Genomic DNA, 16,676 nt, shown 5'->3' with positions numbered 1-16,676 from the left:
TCAGGCAAATTCTTCTGCAGTCATGTGTCCCTAACTGGTCGAACAGGTGCACGGCTCCTCCCTTCACTTTATCCAACTCTACCCGCCCGCAGAGTGGAGACAGTCGCAGTTACCGCAATACCACACCTCGATCTCTCTGTCGCGACTCGCTAAAGATGAATCTGCTACGAATTGAACGTGCCTGAGAAAATGAGCGAGAGGTTCTACTATAGAATCCCTTTCCAGAAAAAAAGACGATACAAACAGGCAGACTAGATGCAGTGATGCCGATTAACTTCCACAGATGTTGATAGGCCACTCTAAAGTCAATATTAGTCTACCTGCAGAGGGAGAACATTCCAAGGTGAGAGGAGTCTGAGAAAGGAGAAAGGGAAAGCGGCGCTGTGATTTATCTGCAAGCTGAAACACCTTCATGGTTTAGGTAAATAATTGCACAACTTAAAGTTGTTTACTCAATAACCATGACCCACAGAGAAGCGTCTCCAAATAGCACCACACTCCCTACGTAGTGCACTACGTTTATGGTGCCATTTGGGACGTACACATAGCCTACACCTGCAAGCCTCTGAATTGAACAGAGCAGGAGTCCTGTCTGTAACTTATCTATATTGTCAGAGAGAGTGAGAACAGTATTATGAGAGAATGATTGTTATTTTATATAGGGGCAGTAACAGGCTAGAAAAGCCCCACCAGGTTAATGTTTACCTGGAATATGTGGATAAACTCAGCTCCTGTTGACATAACCCCAAGCTGCACATGCTGTTAACAATGTTAGACAGAGTCGGTCCAATGAAGGACTCATCTATTTCACTGGCTGTACTGTATTCCTAAAGTTACTGGTGCAATGAATGTTTAGCTTTTTGGTCCTTCTCCAGGTTTCTTCCTTTCTTCTAGGGAGTTTTTCCTTGCCGCTGTGCTGCTGCTCACTACCTGTTCTGATCTGAATAAATGGACAATCAAAATGAGGTGGTTGATTTGTATGGTGTTTATTACACAAAGGGAAAGGTTTCATATCCCAAAAACAAAAGGTTTAAGTGTCAAAAGGGATACCAATTTAAAAAAAACAAAAAAAAACATTTTCTCCCCAATGTCGATCTGGTCTCATCACTGCAACTCCCCAACGGGCTCGGGAGGCGAAGGTCAAGTCACGCGTCCTCCGAAACATGACCCGCCAAACCGAGCTTCTTATTAACACCCGCCCGCTTAACTCAGAGGTCAGTCGCACCAATGTGTCGGAGGAAACACTGTTCAACTGACTACCATGGTCAGTCTACAGGCACCCGGCCCACCACAAGGAGTCACTAGAGCGCCATGAGCCAAGTATAGCCCCCCTGGCCAAACTCTCCCCTAACCTGGACGACGCTGGGCCAATTGTGCACCGCCCGATGGGACTCCCGATCACAGCCGGTTGTGATACAGCCCGGGATCGAACCCAGGTCTGTAGTGACACCTCTAGCACTGCGATGCAGTGCCTTAGACCGCTGCGCCACTCGAGAGGCCCCATGGATACCAACTTTTATCTCTCATTAATATCAATAGGCTAGGTTACATCAATGCCATTTGTCTAGTTACTATAAGGCTACATGTTTATCTATAGGTTAAAGTACTACTGGTTTCTGTCTTAGTATAAAGGTCTAATGTCCACATCAACAACCTTCGACCGACTTGATGACATCACAGCACGGCGGCGAGACCTCTCCTGCTCTTCTTGAACTCGCACACGTAGTACATGGTGATGTCACACTCCACCTGGTTCCAGGTACCTGTGGGTGATTACAATCAGGAGGACTAGTCCAAATGGAAGTGTTGATGGTGGCGTCCCCCCTTGCTCAGACGCTGCCGACGCATTCCAGGTCTCACAACACCTGGATAGGTATTTATTAAGTATCGGCTGACTACATTCATTATGTCACAGCAATCTGGTTCCAGACGGCACGGTCGATGACGTGGCACGCAACCATTGGCTGATACATGCAACGTCTGAGCAGGGGAGCACAGCCGATATCTTGACTCCGAAATGGTACTAAGTCCAAATGTATTTATTGGTTGTGTCTAAAGTGGCACCCTATACCCTAGCTTGACGCACTACGTTTGACCAGAGTAGTGTACACTATCGGGCAGAGAATAGAGTGCCATTTCAGAAGTTGCCCATTGATATCTAGAATTAGAATTAGGACTAGTCTATCGTAGTGAGTACATGTTAAAATGTCTTGCCATACCCGTGCTGACCATCTTCACACAGCTGGTGTTGGAAGGGGCCCCTGATGGCTCCTCTAGGCCCCAGGCCGTATAGTTCCTCACTGGGGTCAGGTCTGCGTAAACAGGCCCTCCCCCCTTCAGCCCAGCCTGCAGCCCGATGAAGACCTGGGTAAGGCCAGCCTGGGTGACGTAGTCTGCTATCAGGGTGTTGGTGTCTGTTGTTTTGGGCATGGCGAGCATACCGCCCCTCAGCTTACAGTTTATCAGAGCCTCTCGGTACTTTCTGGCCTCTTTCACAATCAGGTAAAATTTCTCCTCTGTTTCCTTGATGCCTAAAATGACTGAATATGACATATGAGATGTAATAAGTTGGAGTCTAAACTCCTTATTCATTCAATTCAATATAAGTAAAAACTCCTTATTCAATCCAAGTCAAAACAATATTTTTGTTGTGTTGTGGAATGCCAGTTTGATTTACGTTGTGCTACACATTGGCTGAGATTTTCTTATTTTAGTTCAATTGTTTTCTAATGATCTGACCTGAAATGATGATTTAAGCAGAATACAACGACTTACCATTTTTCACAAACTTGACTGCATTCTTCAGCTTTCTGACATTGATGTCCATCTGTCCAACTACCTTCCTGTACCTCCCGCAGTCACATGTTGTTCCTGTCAGACATGCATGTAGTCAGGTATGGCATGTGTCTTACAATAAACATCATTCTCTTTCAGGAAATCTCTTTTTGTAACCAGCCCAGTCCAGAATGTGAAGACACGACATTGTATGATAGTGACTTGGAGGTACTATCTCCAGTGGTTTGGAAACATACAGTACCAGTCAAAAGTTTGGACAAACCTACTCATTCAAGTGTTTTTCTTTTGTTTTTACTATTTTCTACATTGTAGAAATCAAAACTATGAAATAACACATATGGAATCATGTAGTAACCAAAAAAAAACGAATCAAGATAGATTTCAGATTCTTCAAAGTAGCCACCTTTTGCCTCTTTGACAGCTTTGCACACTCTTGGCATTCTCTCAACCAGCTTCACCTGGAATGCTTTTCCAACAGTTTTGAAGGAGTTCCCACATATCCAGTGGTTTGGAAACATACATGAACAAAGAACGAGGATAAATAATGAACTAGCTCACCTGCTTTCCCTTTCAGTCCAGAAGGTCCATCAACTCCTGCTTCTCCTGCGTCCCCTAGAATTAACACGTACAGTTACACTACATATAAGGGTCAGCAGCATAGTCCAGGGAGGATAGAGACCAGCCATATACATTTTGCTGAGTAGATGTCTGCTTCAGGATGAAAACTATTTGCACTGCTAAGATATCACCACTAGACAGCAGCACTTCACAGTGCTTCACTTCATAGAGCAGAGATGTGGCAGGAGGGGGATTCAACCTCTCCCTACAGTAGATGCTGCTCTACCTCCTAACTGACAGGAGGGGGATTCAACCTCTCTCTACAGTAGATGTTTTACCTCCTAACTGACAGGAGGGGGATTCAACCTCTCTCTACAGTAGATGCTGCTCTACCTCCTAACTGACAGGAGGGGGATTCAACCTCTCTCTACAGTAGATGCTGCTCTACCTCCTAACTGACAGGAGGGGGATTCAACCTCTCTCTACAGTAGATGTTTTACCTCTTAACTGACACGAGGGGGATTCAACCACTCTCTACAGTAGATGCTGCTCTACCTCCTAACTGACAGGAGGGGGGTTCAACCTCTCCCTACAGTAGATGTTTTACCTCCTAACTGACAGGAGGGGGATTCAACCTCTCTCTACAGTAGATGCTGCTCTACCTCCTAACTGACAGGAGGGGGATTCAACCTCTCTCAACAGTAGATGTTTTACCTCCTAACTGACAGGAGGGGGATTCAACCTCTCTCTACAGTAGATGTTTTACCTCCTAACTGACTGGAGGGGGATTCAACCTCTCTCTACAGTAGGTGTTTTACCTCCTAACTGACAGGAGGGGGATTCAACCTCTCTCTACAGTAGATGTTTTACCTCCTAACTGACAGGAGGGGGATTCAACCTCTCTACAGTAGATGCTGCTCTACCTCCTAACTGACAGCAGGGGGATTCAACCTCTCTACAGTAGATGCTGCTCTACCTCCTAACTGACAGGAGGGGGATTCAACCTCTCTCTACAGTAGGTGTTTTACCTCCTAACTGACAGGAGGGGGATTCACCTCTCTACAGTAGATGCTGCTCTACCTCCTAACTGACAGGAGGGGGATTCAACCTCTCTCTACAGTAGATGCTGCTCTACCTCCTAACTGACAGGAGGGGGATTCAACCTCTCTACAGTAGATGCTGCTCTACCTCCTAACTGACAGGAGGGGGATTCAACCTCTCTCTACAGTAGATGTTTTACCTCCTAACTGACAGGAGGGGGATTCAACCTCTCTACAGTAGATGCTGCTCTACCTCCTAACTGACAGGAGGGGGATTCAACCTCTCTCTACAGTAGATGCTGCTCTACCTCCTAACTGACAGGAGGGGGATTCAACCTCCCTACAGTAGATGTTTTACTTCCTAACTGACAGGAGGGGATTCAACCTCTCCCTACAGTAGATGCTGCTCTACCTCCTAACTGACAGGAGGGGGATTCAACCTCTCTACAGTAGATGTTTTACCTCCTAACTGACAGGAGGGGGATTCAACCTCTCCCTACAGTAGATGTTTTACCTCCTAACTGACAGGAGGGGGATTCAACCTCTCTCTACAGTAGATGCTGCTCTACCTCCTAACTGACAGGAGGGGGATTCAACCTCTCTCTACAGTAGATGTTTTACCTCCTAACTGACAGGAGGGGGATTCAACCTCTCCCTACAGTAGATGTTTTACCTCCTAACTGACTGGAGGGGGATTCAACCTCTCTCTACAGTAGATGTTTTACCTCCTAACTGACAGGAGGGGGATTCAACCTCTCTCTACAGTAGATGCTGCTCTACCTCCTAACTGACAGGAGGGGGATTCAACCTCTCCCTACAGTAGATGTTTTACCTCCTAACTGAGAGGAGGGGGATTCAACCTCTCTCTACAGTAGATGCTGCTCTACCTCCTAACTGACAGGAGGGGGATTCAACCTCTCTACAGTAGATGCTGCTCTACCTCCTAACTGACAGGAGGGGGATTCAACCTCTCTACAGTAGATGCTGCTCTACCTCCTAACTGACAGGAGGGGGATTCAACCTCTCTCTACAGTAGATGCTGCTCTACCTCCTAACTGACAGGAGTGGGATTCAACCTCTCTCTACAGTAGATGTTTTACCTCCTAACTGACAGGAGGGGGATTCAACCTCTCTACAGTAGATGCTGCTCTACCTCCTAACTGACAGCAGGGGGATTCAACCTCTCTACAGTAGATGCTGCTCTACCTCCTAACTGACAGGAGGGGGATTCAACCTCTCTCTACAGTAGGTGTTTTACCTCCTAACTGACAGGAGGGGGATTCACCTCTCTACAGTAGATGTTTTACCTCCTAACTGACAGGAGGGGGATTCAACCTCTCTCTACAGTAGATGCTGCTCTACCTCCTAACTGACAGGAGGGGGATTCAACCTCTCTACAGTAGATGCTGCTCTACCTCCTAACTGACAGGAGGGGGATTCAACCTCTCTACAGTAGATGTTTTACCTCCTAACTGACAGGAGGGGGATTCAACCTCTCTCTACAGTAGATGCTGCTCTACCTCCTAACTGACAGGAGGGGGATTCAACCTCTCTACAGTAGATGTTTTACCTCCTAACTGACAGGAGGGGGATTCAACCTCTCCCTACAGTAGATGTTTTACCTCCTAACTAACAGGAGGGGGATTCAACCTCTCTCTACAGTAGATGCTGCTCTACCTCCTAACTGACAGGAGGGGGATTCAACCTCTCCCTACAGTAGATGTTTTACCTCCTAACTGACAGGAGGGGGATTCAACCTCTCTCTACAGTAGATGCTGCTCTACCTCCTAACTGACAGGAGGGGGATTCAACCTCTCTACAGTAGATGTTTTACCTCCTAACTGACAGGAAGGTGAATCAACTCCTCCTACACTAGGTGCTTAACCCCCTAACTGGCAGTTTACAAATTAGGGGAAGTAAGTAGATTACCAACACAACACAGGTTGTTTTTATGACAGTTAGACTACCGGAGGGCAATAATGTGTAGGTGACACATTATTGTGTCACAAAATAGCTCAAGGATCTGAGATTTTCACTGAGATTGATTTGAAGGCTTTTCTCTTGACTTGATACAGCTTCATGAAATACCCTATATTTTCCACAGTTACCTGGAAGAATAGTACCAGCATAATGTTTTTATATAACCCAAATATGGATATTTTTAGATTATTGTTAGGCCTTAACCTACTAAGTTGAGGTCTGGATTTCTGTAGGTCTGTCAAAGCATTACAGACAGGATTGACCAGACTCTTTCTGTAGGTCTGTCAAAGCATTACAGACAGGATTGACCAGACTCTTTCTGTAGGTCTGTCAAAGCATTACAGACAGGATTGACCAGACTCTTTCTGTAGGTCTGTCAAAGCATTACAGACAGGATTGACCAGACTCTTTCTGTAGGTCTGTCAAAGCATTACAGACAGGATTGACCAGACTCTTTCTGTAGGGCTGTCAAAGCATTACAGACAGGATTGACCAGACTCTTTCTGTAGGTCTGTCAAAGCATTACAGACAGGATTGACCAGACTCTTTCTGTAGGTCTGTCAAAGCATTACAGACAGGATTGACCAGACTCTTTCTGTAGGTCTGTCAAAGCATTACAGACAGGATTGACCAGACTCTTTCTGTAGGTCTGTCAAAGCATTACAGACAGGATTGACCAGACTCTTTCTGTAGGTCTGTCAAAGCATTACAGACAGGATTGACCAGACTCTTTCTGTAGGTCTGTCAAAGCATTACAGACAGGATTGACCAGACTCTTTCTGTAGGTCTGTCAAAGCATTACAGACAGGATTGACCAGACTCTTTCTGTAGGGCTGTCAAAGCATTACAGACAGGATTGACCAGACTCTTTCTGTAGGTCTGTCAAAGCATTACAGACAGGATTGACCAGACTCTTTCTGTAGGTCTGTCAAAGCATTACAGACAGGATTGACCAGACTCTTTCTGTAGGTCTGTCAAAGCATTACAGACAGGATTGACCAGACTCTTTCTGTAGGTCTGTCAAAGCATTACAGACAGGATTGACCAGACTCTTTCTGTAGGTCTGTCAAAGCATTACAGACAGGATTGACCAGACTCTTTCTGTAGGGCTGTCAAAGCATTACAGACAGGATTGACCAGACTCTTGATGAGGCCTTGAGGTTTACGTACATGTTACTTCAGAGAGGGGCTGCATCACAAATGACACCTTATTCCCTGTATAGTGCACTACTGTTGACCAGGCTCTGGTAGAAAGTAGTGCACTGTTGTTAACCAGGCTCTGATAGAAAGTAGTGCACTACTGTTAACCAGGCTCTGATAGAAAGTAGTGCACTACTGTTGACCAGGCTCTGGTAGAAAGTAGTGCACTACTGTTGACCAGGCTCTGGTAGAAAGTAGTGCACTACTGTTGACCAGGCTCTGGTAGAAAGTAGTGCACTACTGTTGACCAGGCTCTGGTAGAAAGTAGTGCACTACTGTTGACCAGGCTCTGATAGAAAGTAGTGCACTACTGTTGACCAGGCTCTGGTAGAAAGTAGTGCACTACTGTTGACCAGCCTCAGGTAGAAAGTAGTGAACTACTGTTGACCAGGCTCTGGTAGAAAGTAGTGCACTACTGTTGACCAGGCTCTGGTAGAAAGTAGTGCACTACTGTTGACTAGGCTCTGGTAGAAAGTAGTGCACTACTGTGGACCAGGCTCTGGTAGAAAGTAGTGCACTACTGTTGACCAGGCTCTGGTAGAAAGTAGTGCACTACTGTTGACCAGGCTCTGGTAGAAAGTAGTGCACTACTGTGGACCAGGCTCTGGTAGAAAGTAGTGCACTATATAGGGAATAGAAGGCATTTGGGATGTACAAAGGGATTCAAGGAGGACATAATGGTTTAGCTCTCAGTAAACATGTTCCTGAGTCCCTTCCAAGCTGATCACATTGACGACCGTGGAAAGTAATTCTCTACTAGCAGACCTGAGTTGAAATACTATCTGATACTAATACTAAATACTATTAACAGTACCATCACATTATTGGTCAATAACACACAAGGTCCAACAGAACTCTGACTTCTGATTTAACCCCTCAGAAAGACACACGTACACACACACACACACACACACACACACACACACACACACACACACACACACACACACACACACACACACACACACACACACACACACACACACGTACACACACACACACACACACATACCGTTTCTTTTGAGAGGTAGGGTGGAGGGGTGCCACACTGGGCACCTGGGGAGCTGTTGTTGTGGGGGGGTTACGTGCCTTGCTCAAGGGCACAACGGCATCTAGGAAAATCTTTTATCTGTGCTTGATTGAGCTGGCCTGGCTAAATAGACCGATAGAATAGTCCCAACACTGTAACCCCTGTCCGTCTGATACTACAGGCAGGCCAGGCTAGAGCACTGTAACCCCTGTCCGTCTGATACTACAGGCAGGCCAGGCTAGAGCACTGTAACCCCTGTCCGTCTGATACTACAGGCAGGCCAGGCTAGAGCACTGTAACCCCTGTCCGTCTGATACTACAGGCAGGCCAGGCTAGAGCACTGTAACCCCTGTCCGTCTGATACTACAGGCAGGCCAGGCTAGAGCACTGTAACCCCTGTCCGTCTGATACTACAGGCAGGCCAGGCTAGAGCACTGTAACCCCTGTCCGTCTGATACTACAGGCAGGCCAGGCTAGAGCACTGTAACCCCTGTCCGTCTGATACTACAGGCAGGCCAGGCTAGAGCACTGTAACCCCTGTCCGTCTGATACTACACGCAGGCCAGGCTAGAGCAAATGATCAAAGAATGGAAAGATTTCAAATAGTATTTGAACCCAGGTCTGTCTAATAGATGCATCAACAACCCGAGTTGAAGGGTTCAATGGGAAGAGAGGCTGAATACATTGGATAAAAACTAAACAAGTAGCTGTTTATGTAAAACAAACTTGATGAAGGTCTCTCCCAGGTAGTTTGGGTCTGGCAGTGTGTCTCTGTGGCTACGGCCTAAATGGCACCCTATTCCCTGTATAGTGCACTATTTTTGACCAGCCCTATGGGTAGTAGTGCACTACTTTTGACCAGTCCTATGGCTGAATAGGGTGCCAGTAGAGACACGGCCTCTGTATCATTGGCCTGAGAAGCAGCCAGAACAGTTTTCTTCTCCATAAGCAGAATGTTTCTCAGTCAGTCTGATTACTAAGTGATTACCTTTGTCTCCAGCAGGACCCATCTTTCCCATCCTGCCCACCTCTCCTTTATCTCCGAGCTCCCCTGTCAAACCTGAAAGAGAGGGCAGGAGAAGACTGGTGAACTGCCAGACCAAAGAAAATTGTAAATAGGTAGAGAGTTTTTTTGGTCTGTTTCTTTACTGCTGTTTTCTTGTGTTTTTTATGGCAGTTAGGCTACTGATGGAATTTAAAGCGAGAAACTAAAGGCCAGAGAGAGAGAGAGGGGAGAGAGAGGGGGAGAGAGAAAGATGGGAGGAGAGATAGAGAAGGTGGAGGGAGAGAGAGAGAGTGAGAGAGAGAAAGAAAGGGGGAGAGAGGGGGAGAGTGAGAGGGGGGAGAGGGTGGAGAACGAGAAAGAGGGGGAGATGAAGAGGGGGTAGAGAGAGAGAGAGGGGGAGAGTGAGAGGGGGGAGAGGGTGGAGAACGAGAAAGAGGGGGAGATGAAGAGGGGGGAGAGAGAGACCCAACCAAATCATGAGAAAACAAAAAGTTAATTACTTGACACATTGGAAAAAAACAGTGCAAACTGGAATGCTATTTGGCCCTAAACAGAGAGAACACAGTGGCAGAATACTTGACCACTGTGACTGACCCAAACTTAAGGAAAGCTTTGACTATGTACAGACTCGGTGATCATAGCCTTGCTATTGAAACAGGCCGCCGTAGACAGACCTGGCTCTCAAGAGAAGACAGGCTATGTGCACACTGCCCACAAAATGAGGTGGAAACTGAGCTGCACTTCCTAACCTCCTGCCAAATGTATGACCATGTTAGAGACACATTGTTCCCTCAGAATACACAGATCCACAAAGAATTCGAAAGCAAACCCAATTTTGATAAACTCCCATATCTATTGGGTGAAATACCACAGTGTGCCTCACAGCAGCAAGATGTGTGACCTGTTGCCACAAGAAAAGGGCAACCAGTGAAGAACAAACACCATTGTAAATACAACCCATATTTATGTTTATTTATTTTCCCTTTTGTACTTTAAATATTTGCACATCATTACAACACTGTATATAGACATAATATGACATTTGAAATGTCTTTATTCTTTTGGAACTTCTATGAGTGTAATGTTTACTGTTAATTGTATTGTTAATTTCACTTTTGTTTATTATCTACTTCACTTGCTTTGGCAATGTTAACATATATTCCCGATGCCAATAAAGCCCCTTGAATTGAGAGAGACGGATTGGGAAATCTGCTTTTTATGCCGGAGCCGTTCTGCCAGGACCCAAATGAGTATTTCCTCAGGAAATATTCAGCTGCAAATGGACAGTAGTTGAAATAATAACTGATGCAGGACTCTCTTCCCAAAAGCCTGTACCACACATTATCCATCTAGCATCAGGCAATATTGTTTTTCACAATCTAATTCAGCCATGTCCATTTTGGTTCAATTGGAATTGTTTTGTATCTTCACAGATTGTGTAAAGCGTTTTTTTTTATCCAGGTTGTGAGATCTCATGGTGTTTTTCCAAATTAGGCCTACTGTTGGGTTTTGTTCAGCCTGGCATATTGTAGCGACCCGCACAGACAGTTGTGGGTTATGTGTTAGGCTATTAGTGGGTTGTGTCGTACTTACCAGTGTTCGCGGGGTCATGCCAATCAACCTGCTATCTGCCAATCACGGGAATGCCTGGAATGTTCGGATACCGGGCAGCCTGGTGGTTGGCGGAGTGGCGTGAAGGGGGGTTGGGCAGGGGGATGGAGCATTGGATGTTAAAACCGGGTTTAGCCATTGTTCTCTCTCTTACGTCTGGGCTTCACAAGAGAAGGTCACGGTTGGTTTGTAGTGTACCTTTCATTTATTTGGCGTGGGCTACGGCCAAACAGTAGCCTGTGTTAAGTTGTGTTAATAAACCGTCCATTCGTTAACTCCATCCTCTGTCTGGACAATTGTTCCTTCATGATCTAGTCAGGTCATTACAATATGTACAGCTCAAGTATTTTAGTCATCATAATTTTTCAGGGCAATAATTTCAGCATAATTTCAGCAGCCTGAATTTTTTTTAAGGAAAGATCCTAACACACGGAAACATTTCTCAACATGGAACATCATCATTATGGTGTCTGCTTTCATATTCTAGCAGGTGGGACATTTAAAATGACAGGCTGAACGTGAAGAGATTGTTTGATTTAGTCAGTAACAGTCTTTATAAAAGTGGATGCTGATTGGACGAGCAGCGTTCCAAGCCGTGTTGTATCGGCGGTCAGACACCGTTATGCCTGATAACTCTTCCACCTCCGTAAGACTGGCATGGTCGTGTTGCTGTCCGAATCATCTCTTGTATTTATCCCAACTCGCACATGATTTCCCCTTGCTTCCAGCCTAGCATTTAGTTTGGTACAGCGGGGGATAATATAAGCCTCGCTGTCTGCCTGTCAGGCCTCGGAAACATTGTTCAACTTTTGAGTTTAGATCTCTGTAGTAGCATACAGTGAACGGTGCCCAGACGAGACTCGACAACTTTTTCTGAGCCAGTCGATATCACCCATCAACGTCATTATCGTGGACATATCCAAGTAAATGCCAATAGAAAAACAAGCTCAAACAAACGGAAATGCAGTTTGTGTACTGTCATTCAAGGTTCAATGTTTTGACGTGACTGAGTTAGCTGAAGTTGGCTAGCTGTCTAGCAAGTGACAAGAACTTTATAGCCTGCATAGCAACCATTTTATTTACAACGGATGACCAGGCCTTTTGCATAGCAACTATGCAAAAATCATTTACAACTGACATGACCAAAATAACTAACAACCAGATTATTGACTTATCCAAATAACGTTTTTAATGAAAATATGTAAGCATTGTTATTTTAAATATGTTGGTAAGAGTTTTATAAAAGCAATAAGGCACACAAGGTAGTGGTTTATCGCATCGAGCCGAACAATACCATTTACCTGCTGTGACAGTAGTCATTATATAGCACTGCCTCTTGCACCTTATTGCTTAATTATCCACTACTTATACAGGTCTGATTATTGACATTTTCTCACTGATATTGCCCGTTTAACTGGTCAAAAGTACTGTATTATTTAAGGAAAATATGGTGCCATTTGTGATGCATTTTAGTTTAGTGACCCTTTCATGCAATGTAAAATTAAAGGCAATTACCCTTTGGCTTCAGTCAATCTTAGCTTAGTCAACGACAGTAGTATGTGTAGTGGATGTTTTAAACTCACTTTGATGGTTAGTAACCCTCTTTAAGCCCCATTTAGATATGAAAGTAACTCTAACATCTCTTAGTAAATTACCTGTAAAGGAAACTTTGATCAAGCTGTGTATTTACTGGAATGTCATGTAATGGATTTATAAAGCATTACGTTATGGTGAACATACATCATATCCAACCTAACAACAAACATACAGGAAACCAACATTGTTAGTTTTGTTATACACTGTGGGTGAAGTTGAAAAAACAAGTCAACAAGTTTTATTTGTTCTTTCTTTTTTTTGGAAATGACTCCAACGGTCCTGGCTGGCATTTGTCTCTGTCTGTTGGTCCGATTATAGAGGTGTGTGTTTGTGAAAGAGGCCAACCAGCCAGAAGTTAAGTTAGCACCTGGCCCTGCCTCCCTGCCTCCTACTTCCACCTCCCACAGAACATATATGGTGCTCTCGCCGACCGCTGGCCGCCATCCTGCAGCAGCAGCAATTAACACGTCTGCTCTGATGTGACTTCCTTCAAGGAAAAGCAGAGAGTCAGGCTCAGGGAGGCTGGCTGGTCTGGCCCAGGCTACTCCACTGTAACTCAGCTCACTGCCGGTGCCAATTAGACCTCACTCACGTCAGAGTCAGACACATTGCTGCTCTGAATCTAGAACGACTGGGGGGATAGCTAGTCTGTTCTGCTTCTGAATCTAGAAAGACTGGGGGGATAGCTAGTCTGTTCTGCTTCTGAATCTAGAAAGACTGGGGGGATAGCTAGTCTGTTCTGCTTCTGAATCTAGAAAGACTGGGGGGATAGCTAGTCTGTTCTGCTTTTGAGTCTAGAGTATTGAGTGCTTATATAGGCATTTACCTTCAACTGAGGGGGTTTACATACCTTTATCTCTGGGGACTGACTGCGTGGGCAGGGTAGAAACATATTTTATAAATAGTAAAGTACAGATACCCTCAAAACTACATAAGTAATACTTTAAAGTATTTTTACTTAAGTACTATACACCACTACGCGTGGGAATATACAAAACACCTCAGCTCACTTAGATGTTAACAAACTCTGTTTAGATACTCTGTTTAAAACCATCAAGACAACAATTTAAAAACAATTAAAAAAGGATCAGTAGAACTTTCCGGAGAGTTGAATCAACTCTCTGGCTTTTATACCACTTCCTTTTAATTCCTCAATGATTCATGTATTTTAATATTAAACCAATAAAAAATATATAAGGAGGAACCTAGTAGTCCTGGTGGGCCGGTCTTTCCCAGCCGTCCCTGGTCTCCCTGGTCTCCTCCTTCACCCAGGTCTCCTGTTAGGAGAGGAAGAAAAGTTCAGAGGAGATTCAGCAACTCTTGGAGGCCAATGGAAGTAAATAAAAACGCTTCTTTATTGTTGCACGTAAAACCAATGTGTTTCGGCTTTTGGCCTTCAGAGTTTTTTTTTTACATAAATAAAATAAACTTTGATGCTTTTATACATTTCAAAATGGCCTCCTATGAACTCAGAGCCCAATCACAATGAGGGGAAGAAAAAGCATATAACCCATTTTATGACAATGCAATAAATATGTCAAGCAAACTACAGAGAGAAGAGACCGACAGTAGAGACAGAGGTTTGTTCAGTGGACTGAAAGGGTCTCATTTGACCTGAGAAAACCTGACTCAGTAGTGCCTTGGCTTTTCTGTGCCTGGTTTACAGGTTCACTGACTTCAAGACAAAACGTAGCCGTTCTTTCTCAGTCCATATAGACAGTACTGTTTGGGATGGGTCTTATCTAAATAAACTCCTCTATTGTGGAGCAGCTGTTTCAATACAGACAGTCAGCCAGACAGTCATAGTGGCCACTTCTCTGGCGCTAGCAATAGCACCCAAAACAAAGTGAAACATTTCCTTGTGTATAAATTACTCATGACATACAGTAAATACTCCTCCTAAAATCCCCAAATAAGTATTACCTCTACTGTCTAAGGGTGTTAGTTCTAGTCCAACATACAGAGCCAACACCGTGTTAATACTGCACAACACTACAACAGTAGCAGCCTCCCATACCAGCCATGTCTTAAGGCTGTTGCCCCAATAAAGGAGATGGAAGTGACTGTACTGTTTCAACACATGGCTATTGTTTAATACCAGCAGGGTTTCTGTAGGAAACAAGCTACTGTTGTAGTAAAACAAATAACACATTGTTTACTTGTAACATCATGGTTTCTGTAGGAAACAAGCTACTGTTGTAGTAAAACAACAGCAACCGAGGCATGCTATCTCCATTAACCAGGCTGTATCACAACCAGCCGTGATTGGGAGTCCCATACCAGGCTGTATCACAACCAGCCGTGATTGGGAGTCCCATACCAGGCTGTATCACAACCAGCCGTGATTGGGAGTCCCATACCAGGCTGTATCACAACCAGCCGTGATTGGGAGTCCCATAGGGCGGCGCACAATTGGCCCAGCGTCGTCCGGGTTTGGCCGGGGTAGGCCGTCATTGTAAATAAGAATGTGTTCTTAACTGACTTGCCTAGTTAAATAAAGGTTAAATAAAACATTTAAAAATAAAAATTAACCACCTGGTTTAACATGGTGCAGACAGATCATGCTATCTCCATTAACCGCCTGGTTTAACATGGTGCAGACAGATCATGCTATCTCCATTAACCACCTGGTTTAACATGGTGCAGACAGATCACGCTATCTCCATTAACCACCTGGTTTAACATGGTGCAGACAGATCACGCTATCTCCATTAACCGCCTGGTTTAACATGGTGCAGACAGATCACGCTATCTCCATTAACCGCCTGGTTTAACATGGTGCAGACAGATCATGCTATCTCCATTAACAGCCTGGTTTAACATGGTGCAGACAGATCATGCTGTCTCCATTAACCACCTGGTTTAACATGGTGCAGACAGATCACGCTATCTCCATTAACCACCTGGTTTAACATGGTGCAGACAGATCACGCTATCTCCATTAACCACCTGGTTTAACATGGTGCAGACAGATCACGCTATCTCCATTAACCGCCTGGTTTAACATGGTGCAGACAGATCACGCTATCTCCATTAACCGCCTGGTTTAACATGGTGCAGACAGATCATGCTATCTCCATTAACCGCCTGGTTTAACATGGTGCAGACAGACTTTAGATCATCATTTGTTTGCTTTAAATTTAAAATGATTTGAATTTGCATAACATATCAATTAAATGGCAAATGGCAATATCTATGATGAGGTTTACAAGATGTTTTTCGAACCAAGCTCTTACATAACATCAGACAGATTACTGTACTGTAGAGAAACACCAGATAGTTCTAAAATCCTTTAGAAAGCCTGCAGATGGAAGATTGAAAACATCACCTTTAGATCCTGGTAGAATAGTGTTGGAACAGACTTCAACCGCATTAAGAGAATCAAAGATAGTTGAAAGAACAGAGAGCACCAGTAGCCTCCTGCTGAAGTAGTGATGTTTCATGTCCTTTAGTTTGAGGATTCAATACAGCACAAGGACCATACAGTATGTTTTAGACGCAGAGCTGGGTTCTATCTTTGTTTACCAAACGTTATCACTTCACTGTCATGCTGTCAGACAACATTATCCAGGCTAGGTAATTAGCCAGGGTAGGTAGGGGACACATGTTTTCTCACTCTTGTATCTGGAATTTGAGTGAACAAATTAGTGACTATCTTTGCAATGTTGTATTTGCCCCAGGATTATATTATATCAATGTATTATTACTACTGTTATTGATTTGTAAGTCGCTCTGGATAAGAGCGTCTGCTAAATGACTTAAATGTAACTGTAAATGTTAAATGATTGTGTTTTAGTTTATGTAGTGTCCATTAGGAGTGTCTCTGACAGTATATAGTTTATGTAGTGTCTCTGACAGT

The 16,676-nt window shown here is 44.4% G+C and overlaps 1 protein-coding gene across 2 annotated transcripts; it reads right to left on the bottom strand.

Moving 5' to 3' along the window:
- Window positions 1-967: 967 nt before the first annotated feature.
- Window positions 968-16,290, bottom strand: LOC145850453 (collectin-10). Of its 2 annotated transcripts, none has more exons than XM_082959210.1 (7): window positions 16,146-16,290; window positions 14,023-14,094; window positions 9,593-9,664; window positions 3,355-3,408; window positions 2,776-2,871; window positions 2,220-2,540; window positions 968-1,763 (listed from the first exon to the last, which is right to left on the bottom strand). In XM_082959210.1, exons 1-7 carry the CDS (start codon window positions 16,258-16,260, stop codon window positions 1,675-1,677), a joined length of 819 nt encoding a protein of 272 aa, XP_082815336.1. In that variant the 5' UTR covers window positions 16,261-16,290; the 3' UTR covers window positions 968-1,674. The 2 variants fall into 2 exon arrangements, with proteins under 2 accessions (XP_082815336.1, XP_082815334.1); XM_082959208.1 differs by having other exon boundaries at window positions 2,230-2,540.
- Between the last annotated feature and the right edge of the window lie 386 nt (window positions 16,291-16,676).

This window comes from Salmo salar, chromosome 02 (genome assembly GCF_965601325.2).
Source record: "Salmo salar chromosome 02, fSalSal1, whole genome shotgun sequence".
NCBI classification, from domain to species: Eukaryota; Metazoa; Chordata; class Actinopteri; order Salmoniformes; family Salmonidae; genus Salmo; species Salmo salar.
This window is presented reverse-complemented; position numbering and strand designations above follow the sequence as displayed.